We start from the raw sequence: 22,038 nt of genomic DNA on the forward strand, positions 1-22,038 counted from the left end.
TAAAAGTTCACTGTGTAACTTTTGTCTGCTCTTTCAGAAACTCCATGTCGTCTCTGCGGTCGGGGCGGGACAGCAGGAGGAGTGTGTTCTACACGGCCAACAGCAGCACCGTGGACGAGTGGGAGCTGCTGGACGCTCCTCCCAAAGACGTGACCACCGAAGGAAAACACAACGAGGCCCACAGACGTACGAGACTCAAACACTCACACACATTTCACTCTGCGCTCGCTCTATATGCTGTCGTTTCACTCTCTGTGGGTCTGAAACAGTATAAGTTGCACTTTTTGGGGACCACGGAGCCGACATTTCCTGTGTAAAGTCAAGTTCTAGTACTGTATTTTCTGCTCTATTAGTCGCTCTGGATTATAAGACGCACTGTCATTAAATGGTCTATTTTCAAACTTTTTTCACAAATAAACCGCGCGGGACTTTAAAGGAAACACAACAGTGTGATGGGTGAGTGGTTTTGTTTGTTTGTTCGTTCACGGTGACTCTGGGCTTTGTTCAGTTGTGGCGTGTAGGGAGGGTGTGTCTGGGACCAACGGATTAGAGCTGGGCGATATGGATCAAAAAATATATCTCGATATATTTTGCTATATCTCGATATACGATATATATCTCGATATATGTTCAAGAAAAAATAACCCCCTAAAACTGAAAACTGCAAAAACAAATCTGCCAAATTCCACAAGGTCCTTTTTTTTTAAATTGAAGTGTAAGAGGTCGGCAGTTCATATAGGAACATTTAAGATTATAAAAAATCCTAATTACATAAATAATATTTAACTGTAAAATATAAGAAATAAAACATATTTCCTTCTTTTCATTCATAAATAAAACAACTCAAGACAAGCTCATCTTTGCATTAACTCTGTTATCCAGACCAGAACCAGAACCATGAGCTCATTTAACAGAAGAAGCTCAGGATGTTCCTTATTTTAACAGATCCATGTTCCAGCAGTGAGGAGCTCTGAGGTTTAATCCCACAATCCACTGCAGATCAAACCCAACGTTTCCAAACACTTTTGTACAAGTGACACTGCAGCAGATTATTAATTAAAATCTTCTGCATAAATAAACTTTACATTACTAAACTTTACAATATATAAAACATAACGACTCTAGAGCCACATCAGCCCGTTTGAGATAATAATGTGTTTAATGCAGTTTTGCGCACGTGTGTTTACATTTTACAGAAACGAAACTTAAGCTCATGACTCATTTGCATAAACAGCACTTCTCATGCAGCTCAGCTCGTTCAGCTTCTTTCGGGCTAAAGGACGAGACTCGGTGGAATATGAGGATGTGCTGCTGATGTTCTTGTCTGTAAATGGTGGAAAAGGTTCATGGTGCTTGAAGCTTTTCACTGGCTCCAACTTTCGGCTTTCACGGTGGTAGTGACGAGTGAAGGAGACACGAGCAACAAAATCAGTGAGGCGGAGGCGACCAGAGAGAAGGTAAACAAGCAAAGCGGCGAAATCAAAATTGAATATAAGCATTATATCGATATATACGATATGTCAGTTTTTAAACTTGATATGAATTCTATCTCGATATATTTAAAATATGGAGATATCACCCACCCCTACGCTGGATTGTCGGCATGTTCACAGTGACTCAGTTGTTCAGTCGTGTCTAGAAGTGGCACATTGGGCTCGCTTTTTTCGGTTCGTTCCTCTGTTCCGTTCCTCGTCGGCGTGGAGTGATGAGTGTGTCTGTGGGTGTGTTTCTCTGTGCGGTCGCTGTCTGCTCCGTGTGTGTTTGTGTGTTCTGCGGGTGGTGCGGCTTTGTAGTTTACTGAAGTCGTACTGGGACACCTGAGTGGATTCGTGTATGGGGCGCTCTGGATTGTGGGGCATGCGGTCATTTTCTGATGCAATTGGAGGCTTAAGAGCGCGACTAATAGCCCGGAAAATATGGTAATAACAGTAGAAGAGAGAACAACAGACTGTTAACGTCACATATGAACAGTTCTTCAGATAAACTATAACATAAACAACAGAACAGAACAAGTTTAACAAACTCTCCATCTCACTCCAAATCACTAAATCCATTCAATTCTTCATCCTCTGTGTCACTTCTGAACAACTCGACCTCGACCTCCGGAGGTAAACAGAGTCAGACTCAGCATCAGTTCCAGTTAGAATTATTCGGGATGGTTTCGGTGTCACTGAAGTCCAGGCTTTGTCCATCCATCCAGTGACTTCAGGAAAGTTTCATGTTTCATCCTCCTGGTGTCACAAGTTTCTCTCTCACTCCAAACTTTATTTCTGCTGCTCGATTTCTGTTTTCATCTGCAGATTTCACATATTATATTTGAAATATTTATACAAGTCGCTCCGGAGTATAAGTCGCAGGAAACACCCAAACCATGAAAAAAAGTGCGACTTATTGTCCGAAAAATACTGTATATCGACTTATCGTTTAACATATGAAAGCTGGAACAATATTTACTGTGTGTACTTTTTCTTTGCACTACTGGGAACTTTTTTGGTTATTTTTTGGCTCTAGGCAAAGAGTCGAGCCATTTTTTTCTGCTGCTCGATTACCGTTTTCAGCTGCAGATTTCACGACCGTATTTTCCACACTATAGGGCGCACTTAAAAGCCTTTAATTTCATCCAAAAAAGAGTGTGCGCCTTATAATCCAGAGTGCCCTACAGTGGGCAAAATACGGTAATCTGCAAAATCTGATTTTGTTTTTGGGGGCATTTGTGTTCAGTCTTCTCAGTCTTTGTCTTTATAAGTTTGTTTAAACGTTAAATTGTTCAGTGGTGCAGAAGTAATGGTGCGATCGACTGACATGATACAGACAGGACAGAGGCTCTTTCTGCAGGAGACATGCGCAGTAGAGTGAAGGGACAGTGGTAAAGGAGGAACAGGAGCAGCAGATACTCACACACAAGACTAGAACCTCTCCACACTTCACGAAAAACATTTTAATATAGAAGTCGCACCAGAAACACCCAAACCATGAAAAAAAGTGCCCCTTATAGTCCAAAAAATACAGTATATCTTTATTTTTACTTTTTCTGGATATTTCTGGACATATTTCTGGTTGTGTTGTAGATTCCTTCGGCTCGACGTTCCCCTTTGACTTCGGGCGTAACTCCAGTCGGAATAAGCGTCCGCTGCTGCCGGGGCGACCGGGGCGGGGCAGTGCGGACATGTCTGTGGAGTGTAACGGCAGCCGACCCGTGGACCTGCAGCAGCGCCTCCAGAACCAGCAGGAGGAGCTGTGCCGACTGCAGCAGGAGCAGACGCAGCTCAGAGAGGAGCTGCTCACACACAAGGTCCAGACCCGAGTTTGGTCATGTTCTAATGTTGTTCCCTCGTCAAAAACAGACCTGGAGTTGTGTTTTGTTTCATTCACACATGTTTGAGTCACTCTTTATTATTAGACTTTGACCTTGACAAACATTATTGATCCACAAGGGAAATTATTGGGACACGAGAGCTCATCACACATCACAATATAACATAATAATAAAGAGTAAAAATATAAATGGTTAGGGTTGAGGTGAGAAAACTTTTTGACTCATGGGACACAAAGGGTTCTAAGATGTGACGGAAGGACTGGACCAGGAGCAAATTCATGGAGGTTTTCTGGTAAACCACCTCATAAGAGAAAAACATAACATGGGATATGTTATTAGGTTCTTTTTTTCAGACCCAGAGTGTTATTTCATACCGGACAGTTTCGACTGCTCACTAGCGTCTTCCTCAGAGTCACGTGATGTTGCTGTGACGTGTCTGGTCAGATGATTTAAACAGGTTTTGGCGCTGTCTTCCTACCGGTGGAGGCAGGACGACAGCGCCACCTGCAGTCCCACTTCCTCAGGACAGCATCCCAGGTGTGTGAGAGTAAAAAAGCCCCTCGTCCCGGTTTACAGGACGAGATGGACCAAAGACCAAATGAATCTCATTGGACTATAACATGGGATATGTAGAAAACATATTCCATGTTGTTAAAATATCCCGTAATTGAAAATTATTAAAAAACATAACACAAAATATGTGTCTTTCGAGTCCCACGGTATTTACTATTTACTGAAATGACTTTTAAAACACAGAATTATTATTATTATTATCATTATTTTTATTATTAAAGTTCGGCGTGTCGCGTATGGTCCCCGGGCCGTAGTTTGCCCACCCCTGGGTTAGGGTGACCAGACGTTCCTGTTTACCCAGGACAGTCCCAGTTTTGAGTCCAGTGTCCCCTGTCCCAGCAGATTTATTCAAAACTAGTGATTTGTCCAAGTTTTACACGAGAAATGTCCCACGTGTCCAAATTTTGACACCAATTTGATCTAAACCAGGACTAAACTAAGACTAAACCAGGACTACATCAGGTCTAAACTGGGACTAAAACAGGACTATCACAATTTTTGACGAATCTGATCCTGACAACTGTAAAGAGGAGCATAAATTGTCATTTGTTTTGCCAAAATACAGAAATCCATGTGTTTGTGAATGACAATAAAGCAAAAACATCCAGCAACAGAAGCTCCTCAGGAATCCACAATATTTCACGCTCTTTTCACTATTTTCACCATCCCAACCCTGGTGTGTCCCAGTTTAGAATTTAGAAAATCTTGTCACTCTATAAATGGTAATAATAAATTCTAACTAAGTAGTAAAAAAAGACAGAAAGTGTCAAATAAGGCGTAATTGTATGATACCTGCTGTCTTTTTTGCTACTTATTTAATCCAATCCAACTTTATTTGTATAGCACATTTTATAAACAAGACAGTTTCTTTAGTTAGTTTAAAAACTATCAGCACAATTATGTTTCAACCATGAGGAAACCAATAGAATCAATAAATAAAATAATAATAATAATAATAAAATCAATGAACAAAAATAATAAAATCAGTACATGAAAGCAATGCTAAAAAATAAAATAGATAAAAAACTATAAATAAATGAAAAATAAATAAATAAATATAAAATAAAATAAAAAATAAATATAAAATAAATAAATATAAATAAATATAATATAAATAATACATATAAATAAAATAAATACATAAAAAATAAAATAAAATTACACAGAGGAGCACACAACTCACACAGTGTTAAAAGCCACAGAATAAAAGTGGGTCTTTAAATGAGATTAAAACCCTCCACTGTGGGGCTGTTTGGACGTTGAGGGGCAGAACGTTCCAGTTTAGAAGATAAAGTTTATTTTAAAGTCTGATCGTCTGTCTACATCTCCAAAGCTCAAAATGCTCTGTTCCACCTTGTGATGTCATGAAGCGGTAGTTTTCAAGTTAACACCTCCTTTTTACCTTTAGTTCAGTTGAGATCGGCAAATCCACGGCTGAAATGATCCTAGTGAAGGTGTGTGGAGTTTAAAAACACGGTGGAGATCTTCCTGTATCACCACATGATGACATCACAAGGTGGAACAGCGTGTTTTCCATTTGAGTGAAGAACTCAGCCTAAATGTTCAGGGTTTGTGTGTTAAACATGTGAATGAAACAAAAAAAAAAAAACACAACTCCAGGTCTGTTTGTGATGAGGAAACAACATAATAACCCAGATCAGAAAACGGTGTCATGTGGGATCTTAAATCACATTTTTGCGAACACAAATATGTATCTGGAAGTTGAAAGTTGTATTTCTTGAGTAGTACAACAAACCACTAAAAGGGAAGGAAGCCAGTTTCATAAAAATTTCCCATGAACCAATAATGCTGTGAGCAATATGAAGGATTATGAAATAAGTGAAGAAACAAAACACGGCAAACTCACACGAGACATTTTTATGATTTTGTTGTAAACTCTGAGATAGATTTTGTATCAAAGCTCCCATATTACACAAAAGTGACTCTTGTGAGCTTTAAATCATGTTCTAATGTTGTTGTCTCATCAAAAACAGACCTGGAGTTGTGTTTTATTATATAGTATTTTTTTACTTTTAATCTGTCTATGTTTCCAAAACAGTACAAATCTGTTCCACCTCGTGATGTCATGAGTCAGCTCCTTTTACTTTCACTTCAGTAGAGTTTGATAGTTCCAGGGCTGAAATCATCCAGATGATTCTAGTAAATGGAGTTTAAACACACAGTGGAGCACTTTCTGTTTTACAGAGAACTCTGCTTAATACTGCAAGATTTGTGTGTCATGGAGCTTTCACCTCGATAGTTTGATTATTTGGGCCACACCAGGCAATAAAATAGTTCTTATGTAGCATCTAGACTCCAGTTTGGTTTCACACCGGATAACCAACTAAAATTGGTCCGAGTGACATTTATTCCAAGGCTCGTGAACACAGCGGGTTCGACTGCACGTGGCTCAGGGAGGCTGAGGTTCTCCCGCACACCAGACCCCTCAGAAGTGAAGCCGAGATGCACCGTCTCCCCACAGAGTCGACCTCTGCCTCCCGGGGCCAGAGGAACCTGTGCATCATTCGTTCATTTGTTTTTCAATATAAAACCAAAAATAAGAAAATGATAAAAACAACTGTTTTCTTCATTATTTGTGTCCAAAACCAAAAAAAACCAAAAAAAAAACAGATAATGATTTGTTTTTTTCAGTTTTCAATTTTGTGTTTAAGTGAAAAATGGAAAAAATGTTTCCTGTTTATGTGACTTTAACTGCGATGCCGGACTGAACCAGGACTAAACCAGGACTGAACCAGGACTAAACCAGGACTGAACCAGGACTGAACCAGGACTGAACCAGGACTGAACCAGGACAGAGACCAGGACAGGACCGGGACAGAGACCGGGACAGAGACCGGGACAGAGACCGGGACAGAGACGGGACAGGAGACCGGGACAGAGACCGGGACAGAGACCCGGGAGCAGGCCGAGGCCGGGACCGAGACTGGGACCAGACCAGGATTGAAAACAGTTTAGTCCTGATTTTGTCCTGTTTTAGTCCTGGTTCTGTCCGGCATCACAGTTTAAGTCACGTAAAGGGAAAACCGACCATTATCTGTTTTTTCCATTTTTCATTTAAACACAAAAACTGAAAACTGTAAAAACAAATCGTTATGTTTTTTTCATTTTGGTTTTGGATACAAATAATGAAGAAAACAGTTGTTATTTCATTTTCTTATTTTTGTTTTTTTTATATTGAAAAACGAAATGAACGACTGACACACGGATTGATTGGACCTACAGAGTTTTGTATTTGTTGCGATGTCAAGCAGACCGAGATCACCTATTTTTTTTTGAGGTCTCAGTCCCTTGATTTAGTGCAGATCCGAGTGTGACTGAAGCTTTTACACCAACGAAAACAAACCCAACTAAGAGCTTCTGGTTTGGTTGGAACGTTTGGTGCAACAACTGATGTCGGTGTGAAAGAACCCAAAAACATGAGAATGAAGCAAAACAAAACTCCAGATCTTTTAGTGACGAGGAAACGACATTAGAACAGAGATCAGAGAATAGTTTAACACTTATATATGCTCTTTAAGTGATTGTTCTTTCCTTTATAATTCTTGTTGTTGTAAACGTTTAGGAGCTGGTGAGGCTTCTGCAGCAGACCCTCCGGACCTCTCAGTGTGACTGGCAGGCTTTACGACGAGGACCTCAGACCTCCGCTCCGTCGGACCCGAACTCGCCCGCCCCCGAGCACCCGGAGCCCCCCCCCGCCGTCGCTCCGGAGGCCCCGTCCCAGCTGGAGCGCCTCCTGCAGGACAGAGACGCGCAGATCCAGTCTCTGTGTGGACACATGGAGCGTCTGGCTCTGGAGAAGGACAGTCTGCAGAAGGAGCTGAAGGGGCTGAAGCTCAAAGTCGGGGAGATGAACGAGCAGCTGGGGATGCTCATGGAGACCATCCAGGCCAAGGACGAGGTCATCATGAAACTGTCCCAGGAACAGAGCTCGGAGGGCGGGCACAGCGAACCCGGGTCCCCCCCCTTCACCAGGGACCAGAACGAAGTGGACATCCTCAAGGTGCTCCGCTCTGTTTGGATTTTACACACAATGTTATTCTCACACGGTTGATTAAATATTTAGAAAAACAAATACATAAAGTAACTGGGTTCGGTCAAGTGGTAACGGAGGGAAACGGGGGCAGATTTTTGACATTCAAATGTCTCTTATTCAGAAACTAGAGGAACTTTTGAAATAAGTAAAGTATCAGAATGTAGGAAAGAGTTACACTCCAACAGGGTCAAGTTAAACCTGTGAGATTCTTTCAAGTTGTTGACAAAAAAATAAAAAAACTCATGTCGGTAACGGAGGGAATGAAATATGCAGCACTTTTTGGTCAATAAATCCAAACAGTGATAACTCTTGGTTCTCACTTACATATCCTTAACAAACTGGTTTGAATATTTGCTTCATATAGTTTTCTACCATATGGTACAAGATTAGGTTGAAAAACCTCTTACTTTTTGACTAATGAGATTTTTTATTAAGAAAGGTCATGGTAACGGAGGGAAAAGTAACGGAGGGAAAATTGTGCAAACAAGTAGAAGGTGCAGGATTTTAAAATAATTTGTCAGTTTTTTTCTTCTGAATACTTTAATATTACTTCAAAATGAAAAGAAACTATTTCTATAAGATATGTCAGTCCTTCCAAGCAAATTTTTATCATTTTAAATAAATTTTTATTTTTTTTAAAAATCATGTTCCTTCATCAACAGTTCAAAGATGGAATAACACAAGATATGATGAAATACATCCATTTATTTACATGATTTGCAGGTGAAATTTGGGAAATAATTTTTGTTCCATGTTTCATACATGGTCTGTTTAAAACATATGGAACTTTAGAACCAAAAATGGTACAGAAAAAAGGTCAACAGTTTCATAAACTAGAGTACATATGTATCTGTTCAATACATTTTTATATCAGATGAATTAACTTGAAGTTTTGGCCTTGTTGTTTACTTCTGCTTGATCAGGAACAACAGTAATTCTAAACCTGTTAAATGTTTTAATAAGTCAAAATATTGGTTTAAATGTGTTTAAAATGAAGCTCAACAGTGATGATTTCTTATTCATTTTTCCCGCAGACTTAATATTTACTGTAAAATATTTGACAGCTTTGAAAAATCTATGAAACAAATTAATAGCAAATTAACTTTCTGAACTGTTGCAGACGTTTCAGTTTAAATCCTTGTTTGACAAATTACAGTAAAAGTTCGCTCTTGGTTTTTATTTAACTCTTTTTTTTTGCTGGATTATGAGACATTTTTATTATAAACAACATATATTCACATTTTTCAAACCCTTCATTGTTTTGAAGGTTTGAAAAATGTGAATATATGTTTACATTATAGATGATAATTACAAGGTACAATAGAACTTTTTCACAGCAACCGGAAGTGCCACGATGTAGGTAAACATCACTGAGGTTAATGGTTTTCTGTGGTTAAATGTGTGTGTAAATGTGTGGTTGAATGTGTGTATAAATGTGTGTGTAAATGTGTGTGTGTGTGTAAATGTGTGTCGTTTTCTCCAGCAGCTTCATAAATCTGCCACATCACCAAATCTTCAACCAACAAACTCCACAAAGGAGAAACATTCTAACATGAACAATTTATCCACAAATATCAAGAGAAGAAAGACCAAAACCTGAAGAAAACAACAACGATGATGCATTAGTGACAAACTGAACAAAACTAATGTTACGGTCATGAATAAAACAGAAGGAACTTGTTCACTCAGACTAGATTCTACAATTAAAATTAAAAATCAATGTCATGACCTAAACCAGAGGTGTCAAACTCAAATTCACAGAGGCCAAAAATAAAAACTGGGACTAAGTCATGGGCCAAACTAAATATTTATTTCAACACCATCTGCATGTTTTCTCTTCTTTCGAGATGTGTAATGTTAAACCTTTTCTTATTAAAAATAAATGTTTAATAATAGTTTTGTTTAAACACTGAATCCAGAACAAGCAGAATATAAAATAATAACAACATTTTAAATAAATAAATGTCTCTATAGTCGATCTGTGTGCGGTGTGCAGCTCTAATACAGATTTGACATGATCTCACGGGCCAAATATAATTATATCACGAGCCAAATTTGGTCCCTGGGCCTGAGTTTGACATGTGTGATGGTGCAGTTTAAATGCTACAGATGTTCACAGATCACTGCACAAATCTCTGTCTGTGCTAATATCGGCATCACACATGTCAAACTCAGGCCCAGGGACCAAATTTGGCTCGCAGTATAATTATATTTGGCCCATGAGATCATGTCAAATGTGTATTAGAGCTGCCCGCTGGTGACGGATAGACTATAGGCGAGTTTCAGCTGACGTCATTGTTATTAAAAGCCCGCGTTGCTGCTGGGAAATATTTTGGTCGGAGGCAAGAAACACGGTAGCGTCAAACACAGTGCGTAACCTCGTGTATTTATCCTCGATAATGGTAAATTCCTGCTGCATTATCGGATGCACAAATAGAAACACGGAAGAAGGAAAATGTCTTTTTCGTATTCTGAGTGAAAAGAACCACTAACGGTGAATTAAACGACTTTCAAACATCCGCAGAGCAAACGTAGAAGATCCTAACAAACCGTGGACTCCAACAAGTTCAACAACACATCGAGACTCTTGGAGGTTTTCATCTTTTCTGCTGTGAATGGCCCAGGAGTTTCCACCAAGTCATTGTGGATGTCGCCCAAGTGAATATTTGTCCAGGTAGTTGGCGATTCTGACCAGAAATTTGGTTTGTCCACCTTTTGTCGGGGTTGAAAAGGGTGATTTGTCGTCCGTCGATGCTTATGACCAATTTCTGGTCAAATGGTCTTGGGTCCTCTGCCGTTAGAGTGGATAAATAACCGGGATCAATACCCTTTACGTGCTTTCTCGCTCCGTCCGTCATGTTGAATTAGTGTTTCTTGCCGCCGACCAAAATAATTCCCAGCATGCAACGCGCACTTTTGTCAACAATGAAACTCGCCTATAGAGACATTATTTATTTAAAATGTTGTTATTATTTTATATTCTGCTTGTTCTGGATTCAATGTTTAAGCAAAACTATTATTAAACATTTATTTTAATATGTAATGTTAAACCTTTTCTTATCTCGAAAAAAGAGAAAACATGCAGATGTTGTTGGAATTTTTCAATAAATATTTAGTTGTGGATAAATTGTTCATGTTAGAATGTTTATCCTTTGTGGAGTTTGTTGGTTGAAGATTTGGTGATGGGGCAGATTTATGAAGCTGCTGGAGAAAACGACACATTTACACACACATTTACACACACATTTTGACACAGAAAACCATTAACGCAAGTGACGTTTACCTACATCACTGCACTTCCTGTCATTGTGAAAAAGGTCTGTGATGCTCCGTGTTTGTGCAGCACGGTGAAAAGAGTCATTTTGTCTGAATAAAAAAACAGATATTATTTATAAGAAATTTAGATCTCAGTTAAACCAGTGCAGGTGTTTCTGATACTCTGTCATTTCTGCTCTCAGTCTCTTTGGTTTTTGACTTAAACCGTTTTATTTTCTGTGTATTTCAGGACAGTCTTCAGGGCTACAAAACGCAAAACAAGTTTCTGAACAAAGAGATTCTGGAGCTGACGGTTTTACGCCGGAACTCGGAGAGCAGAGAGAGAGCCCTGGAAGCAAAGGTAACGCTTCTGAAAGAGGAAGTGTGACTGAAGTGTGACTGCAGACGCTCTCCACTCTCCACTCTGACATTTGTGTTCATATTTGTATGTTTGAATGTGTGTTTTTGTCAGAGTCATTTGAGTTTGAGTATCTGCCGATCAGTGTTGGGAAGGTGACTTTTAAAATGTAATCCCCTACAGATTACAGATTACATACACCAAAATGTAGTTTGTAACAGAATCCATTAAATTACTTCAAGTGAGTAATGTAATCTGATTACTTTGGATTACTTGATTTGCTGTAGAGAAACAAAGACGAGGAAATCTTCACATAAGAAGTTTTGTCTGATAAAAGAAAATATAAAGCCCAGACTTTCCTTAATCGTATTAGAAATATTATTGATAGAAGAAGAGGAGGAGACACGGTCCACGGGGCAGAGTTTAGACCTGTTAAATCCTGGCGTATACCTGGTTTAGACCTGGTTTAGACCTGGTTTAGACCTGGTTTAGACCTGGTTTAGACCTGGTTTAGACCTGGTTTAGACCTGGTTTTAAGACCTGGTTTTAGACCTGTTTTAGACCTGGTTTAGACCTGGTTTTAGACCTTTTAGACCTGGTTTTAGACCTGGTTTAGACCTGGTTTTAGACCTGGTTTAGACCTGGTTTAGACCTAGTTTAGACCTAGTTTAGACCTAGTTTAGACCTGCTTTTTTAGACCTGGTTTAGACCTGATTTAGACCTAGTTTAGACCTGGGTTTAGACCTGGGTTTAGACTTGGTTTTAGACTTGGTTTTAGACCTAGTTTAGACCTGGTTTAGACCTGGATTTAGACCTGGGTTTAGACCTGGTTTAGACCTGGTTTAGACCTGGGTTTAGACCTGGGTTTAGACCTGGTTTAGACTTGGTTTTAGACCTGGTTTAGTGTCCGGCAATGAGTGGAATTACGAAAAAAAAAAAAAAAAAAAAAAAAAAAAGGGGGGGGATACAGCCCAAAATGTAAAATCAGGAAACTACTGCAGTGTAATCTATTTATTTCAACAAAGTAACTGTAATCCAATTACCACTCACTGAAACAGTAACTGTAACTGAATACAGTTACTCATAATTTGTACTCTGATTACATAAGTCCAGTACATGTAATCTGTTACTCCCCAACGCTGCTGCCGATACCGAGTCCTGATCCAATTCTTCTATAAAACATGGCAAAGAATCAGATCCAGGACGTGGAGGATCAGATTGTGTTGATTTCATTTGTTGTATTTGGGCTGAACTTGTGAAAAATCAAATGTCTGAATCTTGACCTTTCACAGTCTGGTCTTGGAATGTGTAACTTAGTAAACTTGATGAACTGGACAAAACAGGAACCAGACCAGAACCAGATCAGACCTGAAACTCGACTCTGCACAATCTACACTTTGTATATTTGATATTATATGTTTACACGTGCGTTATATTTGAAACATTTAGGCTCGTCTACGAAATCCAAATAAAACAAAATCTTACCAAATAAAAACGAGTTGACAGAAGCCCCACAGCCTCTCTCCCCTCCCCTGCACCGCAACATCGGTCCCACCTCTCAATAAACACTGCACGTCTCTGTTCCCACGCTCTCCGCCAAAAACTCCGCTACGCAACGTACAAACAAACAGCGCCGTGCGACGTCCCAGAGCGAGTGCGTCTCTAGTACAGCAGGCGCAAATCCTACGCCGCAGTTAAAAGAAAAAAAAAACAAAAGTGTCGTGTCCTGTGTGTTATATACGAACCAATAGAGGCTTTGCACCGTCACGTGACCCTATAGCAACGGTAACTACGCCGCCATGACACCGGACACGATATGTCATTGACTTCAGCAGCATCGGAGAAACATGGGCAGGTTTTGTTGTGTATTTGGTTGTTCTAGACGCTCTGAAAGGGACATAACGAATTGTTTCTTCACTGTTCCTCTGGAAATGACTCATCAGGATCAAACAATCGAATTATCGAAAAAAGACGCGGATTATGTCTAGAGAACATAAACCACGAAGAGATTTCCAATGTTACCATCAAGACACACGAAGTTTCATCAAGGTATTTGCTATTTAAATTGTTTCATAGTTTATTTAATGAGAGAAGCACATTTACTGAACTAAAATGTCATAAATTTATCCAGGAAAACCTGCACTAGTTTATGATTCAACGAACCCACACTGGGCTCCTGTGATCAACATGACGCACGAGTCGAAGAGTCTGTGAGTCGAACCTCGAAGGAATCGGCCATGAAAAGATCCTCGCCAACGTTAGAAAGATCCACTCACAAAAAGCGATTAATTCTAGAAGACACAGTTGTGGATAAACAAGACAATAAAGAAAACATGGTCCTACGACGAGTGACATGTTTATATGTGCTGGAACATACAGTTTCTACTGCCGCTCACACTGCAAATGTTTTCTTTTTACATTTTAGTTCAGTAAATGTGCTTCTCTCATTAAATAAACTATGAAACAATTTAAATAGTAAACACCTTGATGAAAGTGACGTGAGTCTGTCTTGATGGTAACCATTGGAAATCTCTTCACGGTNGTTATATTTGAAACATTTAGGCTCGTCTACGAAATCCAAATAAAACAAAATCTTACCAAATAAAAACGAGTTGACAGAAGCCCCCACAGCCTCTCTCCCCTCCCCCCCTGCACCGCAACATCGGTCCCACTCTCAATAAACACTGCACGTCTCTGTTCCCACGCTCTCCGCCAAAAACTCCGCTACGCAACGTACAAACAAACAGCGCCGTGCGACGTCCCAGAGCGAGTGCGTCTCTAGTACAGCAGGCGCAAATCCTACGCCGCAGTTAAAAGAAAAAAAAAACAAAAGTGTCGTGTCCTGTGTGTTATATACGAACCAATAGAGGCTTTGCACCGTCACGTGACCCCTATAGCAACGGTAACTACGCCGCCATGACACCGGACACGATATGTCATTGACTTCAGCAGCATCGGAGAAACATGGGCAGGTTTTGTTGTGTATTTGGTTGTTCTAGACGCTCTGAAAGGGACATAACGAAATTCGTTTCTTCACTGTTCCTCTGGAAAATGACTCATCAGGATCAAACAATCGAATTATCGAAAAAAGACGCGGATTATGTCTAGAGAACATAAACCACGAAGAGATTTCCAATGTTACCATCAAGACACATGAAGTTTCATCAAGGTATTTGCTATTTAAATTGTTTCATAGTTTATTTAATGAGAGAAGCACATTTACTGAAACTAAAATGTCATTAATTTATCCAGGAAAACCTGCACTAGTTTATGATTCAACGAACCCACACTGGGCTCCTGTGATCAACATGACGCACGAGTCGAAGAATCTGTGAGTCGAACCTCGAAGGAATCGACCATGAAAAGATCCTCGCCAACGTTAAAAAGATCCACTCACAAAAAGCGATTAATTCTAGAAGACACAGTTGTGGATAAACAAGACAATAAAGAAAACATGGTCCTACGACGAGTGACATGTTTATATGTGCTGGAACATACAGTTTCTACTGCCACTCACACTGCAAATGTTTTCTTTTTACATTTTAGTTCAGTAAATGTGCTTCTCTCATTAAATAAACTATGAAACAATTTAAATAGTAAACACCTTGATGAAAGTGACGTGAGTGTGTCTTGATGGTAACATTGGAAATCTCTTCACGGTTTATGTTCTCTAGACATAATTCCCGTTTTTTTCTGATAATTCCCTTGTTTGATCCTGATGAGTCATTTCCAGAGGAACAGTGAAGAAACGATTCATTTTATCCCGTTCAGAGCGTCTAGACCACAGGTGTCAAACATACGGCCCGGGGGCCAGATCCGGCCCTCCAAGACCTTTAATCTGGCCCTCGGCTGATTTTCTACTAAAATATTTTAATTATATTTTCTATTAAAATCTTGTTAATTTTCTGTGGTGTTTATCACAGCAGCGTCTCCAGCGTCTCTGTACGTGGCCCCTCCCACCAGAGCAGCACAAATGAAGACTTGTCTCTTTCCAAACGCTCTTAAAGGACGATCGTTTTGACTGTTGACCGTGACACCCTCATCAGAAAAATGTCCAACATGAGAAAAGTGGAGCCGAGTGCAGGATTTTACAACAAAAATTGACTTATTCCTGTTTACAGACAAGTTCATGTTAAAACTTTGTGTTGAAATTGTATTTTTCTTAAAGTTTCAGGTTGTTCATAATATTATAATATTTTGTAAAACAAAGAGTTCATCAATTAAAAAAGATTTCTGTAATAGATTTGTGTTTCCCTGCACAAATATTTAAACTTATTGTTATTTTTAAGGTTTATATGACATGAGTTTTCTGATCCGGCCCCTTTAGGATCAAAGTCGGTTGGATACGACCCCCAGACCAAAATGAGTTTGACACTCCTGGTCTAGAACAACTAAATACACAACAAAACCTTCCCATGTTTCTCCAATGCTGCTGAAGTCAATGACATATCGTTCCCGGTGTCATGGCGGCGTAGGTACTGTTGCTATAGGGTCACGTGATGGTGCAAAGCCTCTATACCTGATCGGCACATAATGTCAGAGTCCGCAGTCCGTGATCGGATCAGGACGACCCTAGTGTGTGTGTGTGTTTGTGTTGATGTAGTTGTGTGTGTTGTGTGTGTTTCTGCAGTGCACGGCTCTGGAGGCGAAGCTGTGTCAGGTGGAGAGTAAATACCTGGTGCTGCTGCAGGAGGTGAAGACTCCGGTGTGCGGCTCCGAGCAGAGTCCAGCTCGAGAGGTGATCTCCAGACTGTTGGAGGACGCGCTGCAGGGAGAAGGACCCGAGCACGACCAGCTCCTGCTCAAACCCAACACTGTCAGGTGTGTGAGACTACACAACGACACACAACGACACACAACTACACACAACGACACACAACTACACACAACACACAACACACACAACTACACACAACTACACACACACAACTACACACAACTACACACAACTACACACAACTACACACAACTACACACAACTACACACAACTACACACAACAACACACAACTAACACACAACTACACACACAACTACACACAACTACACACAACTACACACAACTACACACAACGACACACAACTACACACAACTACACACAACTACACTACACACAACAACTACACACAACTACACACAACTACACACAACGACACACAACTACACACAACTACACACAACTACACACAACTACACACAACTACACACAACTACACACAACTACGACAACACAACGACACACAACGACACACAACGACACACACAACGACACACAACGACACACAACTACACACACAACTACACACAACTACACACAACTACACACAACTACACACAACTACACACAACTACACACAACTACACACAACTACACACAACTACACACAACTACACACAACTACTGCTCAAACCCAACACTGTCAGGTGTGTGTGAGACTACACAACGACACACACACAACTACACACAACTACACACAACTACACACAACTACACACAACTACACACAACTACACACAACTACACACAGCTCCTGCTCAAACCCAACACTGTCAGGTGTGTGTGACTACACAACGACACACAACTACACACAACTACACACAACGACACACAACTACACACACACACAACTACACAACAACTACACAACTACACACAACGACACACAACTACACACAACTACACTCAAACACACAACACTGTCAACTACTACAACAACTACACACAACTACACACAACTACACACAACTACACACAACTACACACAACGACTACAACACCTACACAACTACACACAACTACACACAACTACTGCTCAAACCCAACACTGTCAGGTGTGTGTGAGACTACACAACTACACACAACTACACACAACTACACACAACTACACACAACTACACACAACTACACACAACTACACACAACTACTGCTCAAACCCAACACTGTCAGGTGTGTGTGACACACAACGTACACACAACTACACAACTACACACAACTACACACAACTACACACAACTACACACAACTACACACAACTACACACAACTACACACAACTACACACAACTACACACAACAACTACACACAACTATACACACAACTACACACAACTACACACAACTACACACAACTACACACAACTACACACAACACACAACTACACACAACACACAACTACACAACTACACACAACTACACACAACTACACACAACTACACACAACTACACACAACGACACACAACGACACAACACACACAACTACACACAACTACACACAACGACACACAACGACACACAACGACACACAACTACACACAACTACACACAACTACACACAACTACACACAACTACACACAACTACACACAACTACACACAACTACTGCTCAAACCCAACACTGTCAGGTGTGTGTGAGACTACACAACTACACACAACTACACACAACTACACACAACTACACACACAACTGACACACAACTACACACAACTACACTACACACAACTACACACAACTACACACAACTACACACAACTACACACAACTACACACAAACACACAACTACACACAACTACACACAACTACACACAACTACACACAACTACACACAACTACACACAACACACACACAACTACACACAACTACACACAACACACAACTACACACAACTACACACAACTACACACACAAACACACACACAACTACAACACACACACAACACACAACACACAACTACACAACTACACACGACACACAACGACACACACACAACTACACACAACTACACACAACTACACACAACGACACACAACGACACACAACGACACACAACTACACAACTACACACACACACAACACACACACACACACAACTACACACAACTACACACAACTACACACAACGACACACACAACTACACACAACTAACACACAACTACACACAACTACACACAACTACACACAACTACACACAACTACACACAACTACTACACACAACTACACACAACTACACACAACTACACACAACTACACACAACTACACACAACTACACACAACTACTGCTGAAACCCAACACAGTCAGGTCTGTGTGCGTCTACACAACTCTATACAACTACACAACAGTATACAGCTCTGTACAAACCCAACACTGTCAGGTTTATGTGCAACTATACAACTTCACAACTGTACACAACTGTACACAGTTGTACACAACTTAATCCAACTGAATACAACTGTGTATGTGACTAGATTAGAATGGTACACAACTGTATACAACAATATAGAGCTGAACACAACAGTATACAGCTCTGTACAAACCCAACACTGTCAGGTCTGTGTGCGACTATACAACTCTGCACAACTGTACACAACTGTACACAACTCTACACAACTACACAACTACACACAACTACACAACTCCACAGCTGTACTCATACGTGTGCAGTATGTGTGAAAACAGTTTCTCACTCGTCTGTTCTTTTTCCTCTTTCTTCGTGTTTGTTGTTTCACTCTGAGTTCTATAAAAACACTGAGTCTCGAGCTTCCAGTTTTAAAAGCAGAACTTTCAGATCAATAATTCTAAATAAAAGTGTCTGTGGTTGTGCAGCTGTTTGTCACCGAGACTTTGGTCCCTGTCACCAGATCTGAAGTCTGCACCTGCCACTCTCTGTTTACACGAGCACAGACGAGTTTAAGGCCCACAGAGATATTCTAACCTTCATCTACACACAGATCCATCGTTTTACTTATTATTAATGTTCCATAATTGTTCCACTTTAAAATTTCCTCACAACAACACTGAGATACTCTGTTTGCATTTACTGAGTCCATGTTCTATTTTCTGATCTGTTATAATGTCGTTTCCTCGTCACAAACAGACCTGGAGTTGTGTTTTGTTTCTTTCACACGTTTAACACACAAACCTGCAGATTTAGACTCGAGACTCAAACATGTGAGTGAAAAAAAACACAACTCCAGGTCTGTTTTTGAGGAGGGAACGACTTTATAACACGACTTAAAAATCCGTGTATCGTTTGTTCATTTGGTTTTCAAAATAAAACCAAAACTAAAATGAAAAAACAACAATTTTCTTCTTTATTTGTCTCCAAAACCAAAATGAAAAAAAAACTGATAATGATTTGTTTTTTCAGTTTTCGATTTTGTGTTTAAATGAAAAATGTAAAAAACGGATAACGACTGTTTCCCGTTTATGTGACTGAAACTGAGATGCCGGACTGAACCGGGACTGAGACCGGGACTCAGACCGGGACTGAGACCAGGACCAGACCGGGACCAGACCGGGACCAGACCGGGACCAGACCAGGACCAGAAATGAGACTGCGACTGAAACTGGAACCAAAACCACATAAATGGGAAACGGTCGTTTACATGACTTAACTTGAGATGCCGGACTGAACCAGGACTGAGACTGGGACCGGGACTGAGACCGGGACCGGGAATGGGACCGAGACCGGGAATGGGACCGGGAATGGGACCGAGACCGGAAACGGGAATGGGACCGAGACCGGGAACGGGAACGAGACCAGGAACGAGACCGGGAACGAGACCGGGAACGGGAACGAGACCAGGAACGAGACCAGGACTGAAACCGGAACCAAAACCAGGACTGAGACCAGTTCAGTCCTGGTTCAGTCCTGGTTCAGTCCTGGTTCAGTCCTGGTTCAGTCCTGGTTCAGTCCTGGTTCAGTCCTGGTTCAGTCCTGCATCTCAGTTTAAGTCACATAAACAGGAAACGGTTGTTATTTGTTTTTTTACATTTTTCATTTAAACACAAAATTGAAAACTGAAAAAACAAATCATTATCAGTTTTTTCATTTTGGTTTTTGGAGACAAATAATGGAGAAAATAGTTGTTCTTTCGTTTTCTTATTTTTAGTTTTATATTGAAAAATGAATGATTGAACGATACACGGATTCTTAAACCTCACAAGAATCAGTTTTGCGTAAGATCAAATCTTTTAAATCACTTGATAAAATGTGATCTGTACCATTTCTCCCGTTTTCTTTTTTTTCTTCAGTGAATACGACGTGTTCGGGTTCAAGACGGTGCCGGAGGAGGAGGAAGAGGAGGAGAGGCTGGTGGCGAAGGTGCGCGCGCTGGAGCTGAAGACTTTGGCGATGACGGACCAGGAGGTGTCTGTGGGCGTGAAGTGGGAGAACTACCTGACGGGAACCATGAACCGAAACCTGACCCGCTCCCCCGAACTGAAGAGTCTGGTGCGCTGCGGTGAGTCTGGACGAGCAACGGTTCTGAAAAAATATGTCTGTATTAGGGTTGGGCAGTGTGGGTTTTTTCGGAAGGTTCAATGCGTGTCCTAAAAAGAAGCACAGGAGATGGAGAATCCGAGAGAACAGGCCACTTTATTACAGCATTTTCCATTGAGAGAGATTCAAGTTGATTACCAAGTACAACTGTCACCCCGGAACGACGCCTCTGACCAACTCAAAATCAGGGGTAGCTTTATACTACATCTTGACAAAACATTAACTTGTTGATTTAGCATAACAGCAAGAAAATGAACAATACTGCTGACCCAGTGCACCTTATCATGGGTGGGAACATGCCACGGGGTCCACATATGTCAGTTTTTCTGCTTCGTGGCATCTCAAAGTCCAGAAAAACATGTTCTTTATGGCACTCAAAGTACAGAAAAACATGTTCTTTATGGCACTCAAAGTACAGAAAAACATGTTATATAGACCTATAGATAGTCATACGTGTTTTCCACCCTGTTGTCATTCCAAAGTCCATAATATTGGGTGAATTAGCATGACCAACACATAATATTTCCCACAGCAGTATCCAAATTTTGATACCGTTAAACCTTCTCAGGATTTTATCGGGGTATATATAGTGTTACCGTATTACCAAAATGTTTTAGTACGACTTTGGTAAACTACGAAGCCGCATCACTGTACGATCTGTGTGTACGACCTGCAGACTTATAATCTCTGAAAAGTTTCACATGAACCATCTCCAACACGATACACACACAGAACAGACTCACCATCAGCAGAACACCCCTCTGTCACAGAAAGAACACTCATATCCCACTGAGTCGTGTCCTTTTTAAGTCCGACAGAAGCTGAACCACATCAGCGGACAAAGAAAGAGCTGTTTTTGTCAGTGCTTTATAATTGATGCAAATGAGTCATGTGGTTTTAAGTTTCGTTTCTGTAAAATGTAAACAAATGTGTGACTGAAGCCAAAATGGTGCAAATTGCAGAAGTATTAGTATTTTTCATTTTTATTTTTTTGGCCTAACTCGCTTGCGGTTTGTCTTGTCTTGTCTTGGTCTCTTCTTCTGAACACGTGACAACGGAACGAAACAAATCGAACGTAAGAAACAGAAACACTTTTAGTTTTAAATCGTGATAACATTAAACTGAAAATACAAACACACATTCATTTGTGCTGAGCAAACTAATTTAGGTATCAATAAATTATAATATTATATT

General features: G+C 40.4%; 1 protein-coding gene across 1 annotated transcript in view; it reads left to right on the forward strand.

The window, feature by feature from the left end:
* Positions 1–22,038, forward strand: part of tbc1d2b (TBC1 domain family, member 2B) — a 61,106-nt gene that overhangs the window by 21,628 nt on the left and 17,440 nt on the right. The window contains 6 exon segments of the mRNA XM_055156028.1: positions 38–186; positions 3,069–3,292; positions 7,473–7,910; positions 11,449–11,559; positions 16,187–16,377; positions 20,598–20,806. Coding sequence (XP_055012003.1) covers positions 38–186; positions 3,069–3,292; positions 7,473–7,910; positions 11,449–11,559; positions 16,187–16,377; positions 20,598–20,806 — 1,322 coding nt within the window.

This window comes from Boleophthalmus pectinirostris, unplaced genomic scaffold (assembly GCF_026225935.1).
Source record: "Boleophthalmus pectinirostris isolate CB_2022bp ecotype Guang Dong unplaced genomic scaffold, ASM2622593v1 HiC_scaffold_2, whole genome shotgun sequence".
In the NCBI taxonomy this organism is placed as follows: Eukaryota; Metazoa; Chordata; class Actinopteri; order Gobiiformes; family Gobiidae; genus Boleophthalmus; species Boleophthalmus pectinirostris.